The sequence below is a fragment of the Schizophyllum commune genome (genome assembly GCF_000143185.2).
Source record: "Schizophyllum commune H4-8 unplaced genomic scaffold SCHCOscaffold_7, whole genome shotgun sequence".
NCBI classification, from domain to species: Eukaryota; Fungi; Basidiomycota; class Agaricomycetes; order Agaricales; family Schizophyllaceae; genus Schizophyllum; species Schizophyllum commune.
The window spans coordinates 2,030,551-2,040,998 of NW_026089544.1; the positions used below are offsets into that span (position 1 = coordinate 2,030,551).

A 10,448-nucleotide genomic window follows, 5' to 3' on the forward strand; every position below is an offset into this window, starting at 1 on the left:
TCAGACAGTCGCGCATCCTTGAACACGACATCGGAGAAAAGCGGCGCCTCAAGCATCCTCGAGTCCTGCGTCTTTCTCAGGAAGTTGTGCACCGGGTTCCCCGACGTCCAGGCCTGGAAGTCAAGCATATCGCCCAGCACGTTCGCAATGCCCTCGAGACCCGGCGGTTCCGCAGGGTTGTTCTCCAAGTATGCCGCCTCCTCCTCCTCCGGCGCCCTCAGCCACACCGAAAGGACGACGTCAAAGGTGGTGTCCGAATCGATGAGGGGACGGACCGCTTCACCGACCGAGGTTTCATTGTAGTGCAACTCCTTGTACGGATGCCGGTGGGAATCTACGACGCTCGCGGCCTTCGAAAGCAGGAGATATGAGACGTATGCGCCAAGAGCGGTAGCAGCAGTGGCTGCTAGAGCAGCGAGCGTGTAGCATAGGCACTTGCAAGGGCTTCCCGGCCTGCGGCGATGAGAGACTCCAGGATCCAAGACCGGAGGCCTGTCTACCTTCTGGGACATGGTGACGGTCGGAAACAAGCTGCAAAACTGGATTCAATGGGCGATGCGGGTTATTGCGGGCAACCGTCGTGTTTATATTGACTTCCAGTCACTGCTTGCCCCTTGATCTGATTGGCGCTCAAAGGGCCTCGGCGCTTACCAGCGCTTATTTTTCGCGCCCAAGCGCTACCAGCTACTGCCGCAAAGTCGACGGTGAGGAATCTAATTTGGAGAAGGACGTAAAGCTTGTCTCTGGCCTATGAAGGCAGAGGAAGAGTGCGTACGCACATTAGGAAGCGCTGTTGAGCGAGCAGATATTTGGCCTTCATCACACAAATCTTGCTATAATATACGATACAACTGGCACATCGTCGTCATGCCTTTGCCAACTCATTCGACTTCCCCTAAACCCATCTCTGCACGATGACACTGTTCTGCAGTCCCGCATCCGTGATCGTCGCCTTGTCGTCGTCCAGTATACGGTTGGGGAAGGTGGTGCCGATGGTATACGGCCGCGTCAGGTTTTCAGGGCGCGAGCTGGCGGTCTCATTAGTCATAGTGTGCTGTAGCTCAGGCGAGCCAACTCACGCATTGATGAAGCTGCGAATATCGCCAACAGTGTGCGTCAAATTCATGCGAGCAACCATACTGAAGAATGGCAGTCAGACCATCCGCCATCACGACCAGTCAATGGCGCTCACCGAGTGCCATCCGCAAGCCTGATCTGGATGCTCGTCGTCGGCGCGGTCTGATCGACCTCGAACTTGGTGTTGATGCTCGCCACTCCACGATCCTCGGAGGAAGGCGCGGGCGCCGCCGTGGACGACGCTCCAGGGAAACCACCCGGCATAGGGCTGGCAGCGCCACTGCCGCTCGGGGAGCTGACCTCGGGCACTGGCGCACCCAAACGGTGGCCAGAGCCACCGAAGGCGCGGCGCGTAGGGACATAAGATTCCTCGGTGCGCTTCGCAACGCGGAGTTCGACCGGCTGGCCAGGGAGGACATTCAGGATGTGCGGTGGGGCCCGACTAAGGGATAGGTCAGTACGATTTCGCGACGACTGTCACTGGAGACGCACCCCTGGTTGATCTCCGCGAGCGTCTGCGAGTGCTGGGGGTCATCGTAGCGGAATAGATCTCCGTCCTCGATCGTGAAGCCCTCGCGCCAGAACGTGATGTGTCGGATCGCAGTCTCCTCAGCCTCGTCCGCTGCATTGGGATCGGGCACGAACGTGCTCTCGACCTCGTCGCTGCCAAGTGTATGTCCTCCGCCAAAGAACGCACTGCTTCGCGAGTGCTCCTCGGGCGCAGGAGGGGGCCCGGCTCTGAAAGTATAGGTCAGATCGGGGTGGACGGCGTGGGTGTAGGGCGGGCATGCTCACTCAGCGGCACGGCGGAGAAGATCGCGAACCATGTCGCCACCAGGAATGTTAGGCCCGCCGCCTTGCGCAGGGTTCTGCACTGAGATACCGCTGGGAGCGTGTTAGATGGTACATCGTGGCAAAGCGGCGGACCACACACCTGCGCTCGCCACCAGCGAACCAGCTCTCGGCCTCTGGCGGGCCCTCGTCGTCCGAGTCGTCGTCCTCATCGTTGTGTGGGATGCGGCCCACACCGCCTCGTGAGGGAGCAGGGCCTCCACCTCCGCCTCCACCGCTGAACCCTCCGCCGCCGACTAGATCGCGGAAGGTGTGGATACCGCCCCTGCCGCTGCTGCTAGGAGTGCTGCTACCACTCCCGCCACCCGATGCGCTACTTCTGCAGGTACCGTCGTCAGCCTCGAGGACGCAGATGTGAGATCGTTACTGACCCCCACGCTCCAACGCGTCCAACTCGTGGGCCCGAGGATGGTCTTGCGGCGGCGGGGCGTGCCCATTCCGCTGGAAGAGGTTCGGCAGCGCCGCCGCCAAGTGTTCGTCCTACGTTGTTGTTGTCGTCGCCGGACATGTTGTGTGAAGGTAGAGAGCAAAGATTCTTTCAAAGATGAACGCGTCTTCATTGTTAAGACCTTTCATTACGCGTCGTTCGGCAACAGCCGAGAATCACTCAAACAGTTCCAACTTTTCAAGGCCTACTCTCCGCCATTAGCCCTCCTTTCTCTAATATCAGACAGTGCCATGCCTCATTCTGAACGTGTAACCTTGAATGCGTAGACGCGCTGGTCCTCAACTTGGTTCAGAAGCAAAGTCTGACCGATGCATTGACACCAGTGGCCATGGTCAAGCGAGTGGCGAAGTCCGGCGCATTACACCACATCTGAATCTGTACAATAAACACAAAGGAACGTCGTATGTATATACTACCAGACTGATCATCGATAGCGAGAGCAGGAGAAAGAAGAAAGGTCGCTCTAAAGTACAATCGAAAGCATGTAAGTTGGAGTCCATGAGCAAAAATCGTGCACAGCTGAACAGTATCCTAGACTGGTAAGTTCGACCTGCCACACCCCATGTACGCGAGGGTGCAAGTCAGGATCCGAGGTAGGTAAACGGCCATTATTCGAAGGGTCCCATAGTTATGTACATAAATACCACGCCTGGTCAGGCATCGGGCGACCGTCAGCGGCTCGCTCGAACCGCGCGGACGCACCCTTAGCGCTATCGCTTCTCTTCTTCCTCCTCAGCAGCTTCGTCAAGCATATCTAGTGCAAGCTCAGCGAAACGGTCATACACGACGCAGAAGAGCACTCACCGCCCCACATCGAGTTCTGCATCGCATTAATCACGCCTTGCGGATCCTCGTCTACGGACACAGAGTCGCGCGTCAGGTAGCCCAGATCACCCGACAAGAAGCTTGTATCGCTGGTCCACCGTGGCCCGCCGCGACTGCGCTGCAAGCCCGGCCCGCCCTCCAACGCCAGAGACACGTCGGGCGTTGCGCTGAACGTGCTCTGCCGGTCGGATATGCTCCACCTGCCATCGAGCGCCCCCGAACCAAAGCGCGGGTCCTGCACGCTGTTGAACCGTCTTTGGCTGGGGCTCGGGCTGCCCGGCGTATCTTGGAGAGCGGACGCGATGTCGCGTGAGGAACTTGGTGGCGTTGTGGGCAGGGTGTCGACAACGATGGACGGGATGTCTGACGAGCGATCAGCAGAACACAAGAGCGGAGAGAGATGCACGTACCCTGCTGCGAATACCGCTCGGCTTGCAGCTGTCGCTTGTGCGCCAGGAAGCGTCGCCTGTACGTGATCGTCTTCAACAAGGACCGTACGCGATCTAGGTTGACGAGGTCGGTGACCAGCTTGTTGGTCTCGGTCCGCTTGACGAGATCCTTCAAACTGCCCGATCGTCAGTCAATGCTTCAAGACTGAAAAGACCGAAACTCACACCAAAGCCTCCCTGTCGACGATCAACTTGTGGTGCGCAAGCAGCAGCAGCATATCCGTGAAGGATATCCCCCTTCCATGGTGTGATATGCTCGCCTCGTGATACAGTCGACTGTAGATTACCCGTCTCCTCCGGATCGCCGCATAGTCAATCTCGTTCAGAACCTTGTTGAGCTTGCCTATGTCGATGCCGTCCACTACGAGCGACGGCCAGGCGTACTCCGAGTTCGACGACTCCTTGGCGGCGTTGATGATGTTAGGGATGCTGTACTGCTGAGGGTAGATGCGGACTTCGAAGATGCCACTGAGTTTCTGCGCGGGTGTCAGCCAACAAGCAGGACGGACACTGTCAATCCGGACGTACCCCGAAAAATGGAACGAAGTTCTGCTTCTCCAGGTACCCGGTCTTCGGATTCGAGTACTGGGCCCAAATCTTCTTGAACGCGCGCATCTCCTCACGAGTGACCGACTTGGCGCCGCCGGTCGTGGTTTGGAAAACGTACGAAAAGTTCTCGACGACCACACCAGTGAACATGTTCAGGAAGATATACTAAGGAGGCAATCAGTAATTGCAGCTAGTTGCAACTCGACTGACGACATACCATGCTCAACAGGTTCCACGCGATGAAAAGTACGAACGCCCATCCCACACTGCCGCAGTCGGACTCGCCCTCGGAGCCGGAATTCGTACATCGCGGATACACGACAGCGCTATCAGACTGTTAGCGGGCTATCTAAGCGCATTGTCACAGTGCTCACTAATCGTGCATGTACTGATTCCAGCCTTCTCCGGTACTCATGAAGGCAAGCATAACCAGCGCGCTCCCAACAGACATGTAGTTCTGATCCCGACTTTCACCAGATCCCCACTTCGTCATACTGAACACCTCGACGAAGAGGATGGCGAAGAAGATGAACAGGATGAACCAGAGACCCAACAGGCTCAGGATGACAGGCAAACTCGAGCTGAGCGACCAGTCAGCACATCGACCACGTACGGTGTGTTCGGACTCACACAGCGGTCTTAAACAACTTGTTGAGACTATTGGTCCTCTGCACGAGCTTGAAGGCGATGCTGACGAGAAAGAGCTTCTGCAGTTGTTGCGTAACGAAGCCGCTCTCCCCGAAGCGGACGATGAGCGTGGTGATGAAGCTGCCGACGGCGACGATAATGTCGAAGATGTTCCATCCGTTGGCGCGAAAGCTCAACCACCCTAGACCAATGAAGCGGACGAGCACGTCGATGATATAGATGAAGGTGATGGCCAGGAAGAAGTCGTCTGCGAAATTGTCAGTCTGTAAGCAATACGGCGATGGGCGATATGAACTCACTTCGGATCGTGTCCGTGACATTGGCGCGAGTGTAGCTCTGAGTCCTGTTCCATGCTTAGAAGAGTCACGGGAAAGTAGCGATATGTATACTCACATCAAGGCGACGATGTGGAGAAAGAAGAGAAAGGTCATCGATCTCGACCACCATCCGTGCTTCTGAGTGGCCCGGTCGAAGCACCATCGACGGACAGCCCATGTTGGAGGTTTCTTCGGTCGTTTAGAAGGTCGCTGACGCTTGAAGAGCTTCTGCAAATCGATCCATTCCCTTTGGGGCTTCGTCAGGAAGGCAGACCCCGTCTTTGAACTGAAGTTGCCGATGATGATACTATAGAGCGGTAGTATCAGCACACGAACACAATACAAGCCCTGTTCACCTTACCTGACGAAGAGGGTGAGGATCACAACGCCGCCGAGCAGGTTGTAGATTATGAAGAAGAGAGCGTTGACCTGTGACGCGTTCGTCTGCGGTTGAGAGTTCTCTCCGGTGATGCTCATGGCCACTCCCATTACATCCGTCCACCCTTCGAGGGACACAATCTCAAAGAGAATGAGGAGGGACGCCGGGAACGAGTCGAAAGAAAACACCGTCGATGGTGCCGGGTTGTCCCATGACCGTGGTGCCAGAAAACCAAACGAATCCCCCACTGCCGTCGTTGTGTACTCGCCGATGCAGTCCGCCATGCCGTCCACATCCTCGTCGTTGCAGGTGTTCATCTTCCCGGAAAACATGTTGAGACCCCACACGGCGTACGGAATCATGTACAGGATGGCAAGGACGGCGGCGTCGAAGATACGGGTCGCGCCAGAGATGATCAAGCTCTGGAATGTGCTTCGCATCTTCTCGATGAGTGTCACCAGTCGCAGCACTCGCAGGGCCTTGAGTGAGCGAGTAAAGCGGGACAGACCTCCTATGAAGATGAGCCCGGTGATGACATTGAGCAACACCCCAATCATAATGAAGAAGTCCAGGATGTTCCAAATGCTCCGGATGTAGGCGTTGGGCGTGAAGAGAAAGCCGTCCGCGATGATCTTGACACAGAACTCGATTACGAGTGTAAAGCCGAAGGCAGCCTCGCAGATGTCGAACCAGCTGCCGCGAATCTGCCCATTGACCGCATAGTAGTCGCGTCGGTATAGAGGCGTGGCTACAATCTCCACTGCGATACCGCCAGCCACCGCCAGGAGCAGTATGAGCTGAAAGATTGGATGGGCTATAGGCGATGGCGATTGGCCGAATATGCGCTCTCCATTGGCCGGCTCCACGACTTTCTGGCACCACCGACGCAGAGGGTTCTTTTGCGAAAACAGCCAGAAGGTTTTATCGTACGTCGGATGATCACGAATGAAGTCGGCCTTCTGGGCTTTGCGTTCGTACAGCGCGTCGTTCATATCCTCAGCCGCAGTGTTATCCGTGTTGACCGCTGCGAGAAGCTCGCTGTGACAGTATTCAGCAAGTTTACGTGCAATCAATGCAAGTAGACGCACAGATGTCGCTCGGCTTCGTCGTCCTGCTCATTCAGCGCGGCGAGGGTCTCGGAGCGCGCGTGCTTCAGAGTTGACATGGGCACATCGTTGGATGCGGTATCTCCCGCGAAGAGCTTCTGGAGGGCTGATAGCGACTTGGAGGGGTAGTGTTTCTTGCCTCGTATGCTACCCTTGATGCTTCTGTCCTACATGAACCCTTCGTCAGGTTGGTCGTATATGCAGAGTGTAGGGATACGCACCATGACCGAGCGAGTATCCGACGTGCCAACCGTGTAGTCTTGCACAAGCGCCTTTTGCATCGGCAGCACAAGGTTTGACGGCAGATTCTCAACCTTCACTTTGACGGGGTTCGCCCTCACCCATCGGTACGGATTCAGTCGTCGGAACCAGCTCGCTTGGTGTCGTTCGGGCTGGTGGCTAGCCCAGTAATTGGATGCCTGCTTGCTCAACTTGGCCTCTTCGGCGACGTCGAAGTTCTCGTTGATGACGGCGATGAACATCTGCAGTATGATAACTTCATGTCCGTGAGTGCTGTCCGGACGCGGAAGAAGATTCTTAACGTACAGTTTGCAAAGAGTAGCCACACTGTCACGAATAGCGCGACGACGGCCGCTTGTCCGAGGGGCATCTCCGAGTCCGTCGCAGTATAGAGCACATCCGTCCAATTCTCGCTCGAGAATACCTGGTAGATGCCCAAGAACGCGTTGAAGAGCTGGCCGAAGTTGATGGTGTTGTCCCCTGACACGTCTCCGCGCAGCAGCTGCAGTGCGAACAACGCCGCAATGAAGTTGACCAGGATGAGGAACAGCGTCATGTTGGCCAGACCGTACATGTTCCCGAACACAGCGAGCTATGGTATGCATTAGTCACTCCTTATCACTTCAATGCGCTTGACCACGTACCAGCAAAGGCTTCATCCTGGGCACGACCAAGATCACCCGGTAGAACCGCATCAGCTGCACAGCCGTGAACCACGGATACAACGCGCTATTATGGATTGCAGGGATCTGAATGATGGTCGAAACCACCGCAATCGCCGTGTCAAGCCAGTTCTGTCCGTGGCGGAAGAAATCGCGCCAGTCCGGTAGAGTCGCAAGCACGCGCAGGCCAATCTCCACGTCGAACGCGATGGTGATGCCCAGCTCGCCATAGTAAAGCACCTGCGAGTGCGCTTCTCCAGCCTCTGTTGTACGTGATGCTTGCAGAATAAGAGAGGCGAGAGCGAGGAGAACCCATACATAACGAGTATACTCGTAGATGGTCTTCGCTGGGTTGGTCATGCGACCTCGTCGGCCTTCGTGACCTGCCCAGCCATCCTCGTCGTCGTCGGCGATCGGGCGAAGGCTGCAGCAGTATCAATAACCATTCGCCCGCGATCGTAGCCACTGCAGGATAGAACTTACGGTGCCGCGCCAAAAGCAGAATGCTTTGTCTCCTTTCTGATAGCAGCGAACGTGTTCGTGATAACAGCGACGAAGAGATTGATGAGCCAGAAGTTGAGGACGATGACGCAGATGATGAAGAAGAAGCACGACACGAAGTACTCCGAGTCGATCATGTTGTACATAAGTGGGGTCCACTGCGCATATCCTTCGTCAGCTAACAGTACACCTTAAACCAAGGAGGAAGGAATACGCACACCATTCGCAGACGCCACGATTGTGACCTGCAGTGCCGCATAGTATATGGTGTCGAAGCTCTCGATGTTGCTGTAGGGATTGTGATCGGATTCCTAGCAGGCATGTTAAGCGGAAGCGGAATGACGGGGACGATTGCACATACCCGACAAATCTGTCCAAGAGGACACACGTAGCCCTTCACCGTATTCGAATGTTGGCCATCTTGCATTATATAGGGAACCTCGTTGAGGGTGTCCGGATCAACGTAGCCCCCGCATGTCGTATCGTCTAGCTGCATTTCGTCTTCACCAAGGACCGGCTGGAGGTAGCATGCGCGCCGCAAAGACCCGCTGAACGACTGAACGCCAATAATACTGACTCAGTGTCAGAATGGATCAACTTCACGATGAGATATCACTTACGAAAAGAGCATGCCCGCGAAAAGTACAAAGTACGCCACGCTGGTCAGCAGCGGACGTGCGGTCTTGAGTGAGTGCATGATAGTCTGTCGCAGGGATCAGTATGCAAATAGGAATTTCAATGCTCGACTAACCGTAGTACCCGACGTGATAGCCAAAAGTCTGGCCGTCCTGATCACGCTCAGCGCGCGGAAAATTCCAATATGGTGCTCCCCGCGCTCCAAGCCCAATATCGCCAATAAGAACGAGACCCAGAAGCCAACGATGGCCAGCATGTCGATCCGGTTCCAGCTCTGTCGAAGGTACGGCAGGTTCCTATACGTCTTCTCGTGCGCAACGGTAACGCTAAGGCGAAACGGCAAGGATATGGCATCGGACTCTTTCTTGAAGAACTTGGGCTCGCGAAAGCCCTGCGCGACGGCCTTGATCTTCTCGGTCACAGGCGTGGTAGTGGTGACTCCCGCTTCTTCTGGCTTATTCCGCGACTGGGGACCATCTATCTCGGCTGGGTGTTGCGATTCTATTGACGTCCCTGCTGCAAGGGCGAATGGACGCGCGAGATTGCGGTTCAACCGTTTGATTCGCTGCGTGATCGAAAGCCCCCGAGTTAGAGGCCCATGAGACTGGTGTTGGGAGGCGATGGAGTTTGCCCGCGCAAGAGCAGCAAGGTTGCTTGTTGGCGCAACGGGTTGCGGTTCGTCAGACGTGAATGGGGATGTGAACAATGATGATGTGGGGATTTCGGGGTCGAGAAGAAAACCAGAAACACATATGCGTGCAAAGGCTTCGACGGTATAGAAGACGAAGAGACCGAAGAGGGCGTAATCCTCCCATGAATGGAAGTAGCCGGTGACGGGAGCGGGTGTGTCGTCGTCGTCACTCAATGTAAGGGAGCGGGAGGCTTGGATGGTGAGGACCACAGCGTTGATGATGATGAGAAGGAGGATGAATGGCTCGGTCCACCTGCAACGACGACGCGTTAGTGGACGTTCAGCACGACTGATAAGTCACGCACGGGTACACGAGCATGCGATAGAAATTAAGCCGCAGCTTGCTATCAGTCCCGAGGAATCCCAACGTCCGTCCGCGGATCGGTAGCGCCTTTGTAAGGTCGGGGATCTGGTCGTCGTACGCATCGTCCTGCTCCTGCTTCTGCTGCGCTGCCGACGCGGGCTCGTCTCCATTCCCGTCGGGGAGGCGTATCTGGCTCTCCAGTCCTTGGCCGGCCAGGTTGACAACACGGAGCGAGGCGCGACGCAGGTTACGCGACACAGATTTGATCGCGGTCCCCGTTTTCCTGAGCGGCGAAGGCGACACGCTATAGCGTACCGTACGTCTTTGCGCGCGTGGAGTGGAGCCGGATGCCTCGGTATCCCATCCTGCTCCTGACGCGTTCGCAGCCAGCCCTGCCTCATCGTCCTCTCGCTGACCGTCCATAATGAGGGACGCGGTGGACGCGGCCGAGTTGGCAGTCGTGTATGTGCTGTCGCGATCGCGTTGCAGCGGGTATCCGCCGTACGCCGTGCCGTGGAAGAACGCAGGGTCATCCGTGGGTGAGTAGAAGGGCACCTCGCTGAACCCGTACGTCGGGGCTGTGCCAAGTCCGGTGGTGCTCGAGTCGGCGGGAATGTCAATGTGCAGGGGATCATCTTGCGTCGTGGCGTGTAGGGGATCCTGTCCCCTAACCTCCGAGCGGCCCCAGCTGCGACGGCGGGTCACTTTGGCACCGGCGTCGTCGGGGATGAGGGCGGGGGACGATGGCGCACTCGCAGCGATGC

General features: G+C 56.5%; 2 protein-coding genes across 2 annotated transcripts; both read right to left on the reverse strand.

Moving 5' to 3' along the window:
• Window positions 1-755: 755 nt before the first annotated feature.
• On the reverse strand, window positions 756-2,475 carry SCHCODRAFT_02749660 (SEP-domain-containing protein). The gene is made up of 7 exons (XM_003030794.2): window positions 2,301-2,475; window positions 2,012-2,248; window positions 1,873-1,962; window positions 1,570-1,815; window positions 1,193-1,519; window positions 1,080-1,139; window positions 756-1,028 (listed from the first exon to the last, which is right to left on the reverse strand). Exons 1-7 carry the CDS (start codon window positions 2,435-2,437, stop codon window positions 896-898), a joined length of 1,230 nt encoding a protein of 409 aa, XP_003030840.2. The 5' UTR covers window positions 2,438-2,475; the 3' UTR covers window positions 756-895.
• Window positions 2,476-3,087: 612 nt separating this feature from the next.
• SCHCODRAFT_02506638 (uncharacterized protein) lies at window positions 3,088-10,107 on the reverse strand (the record flags this gene model as incomplete). The annotated part of the gene is made up of 21 exons (XM_050343180.1): window positions 3,088-3,131; window positions 3,182-3,565; window positions 3,613-3,767; window positions 3,817-4,127; window positions 4,180-4,365; window positions 4,418-4,526; window positions 4,575-4,781; window positions 4,831-5,095; window positions 5,148-5,191; window positions 5,242-5,472; window positions 5,527-6,582; window positions 6,633-6,817; window positions 6,872-7,146; window positions 7,197-7,482; window positions 7,535-7,976; window positions 8,036-8,211; window positions 8,272-8,364; window positions 8,415-8,625; window positions 8,674-8,756; window positions 8,805-9,633; window positions 9,686-10,107. 21 exons carry the CDS (start codon window positions 10,105-10,107, stop codon window positions 3,088-3,090), a joined length of 5,994 nt encoding a protein of 1,997 aa, XP_050199758.1.
• Window positions 10,108-10,448: the final 341 nt, after the last annotated feature.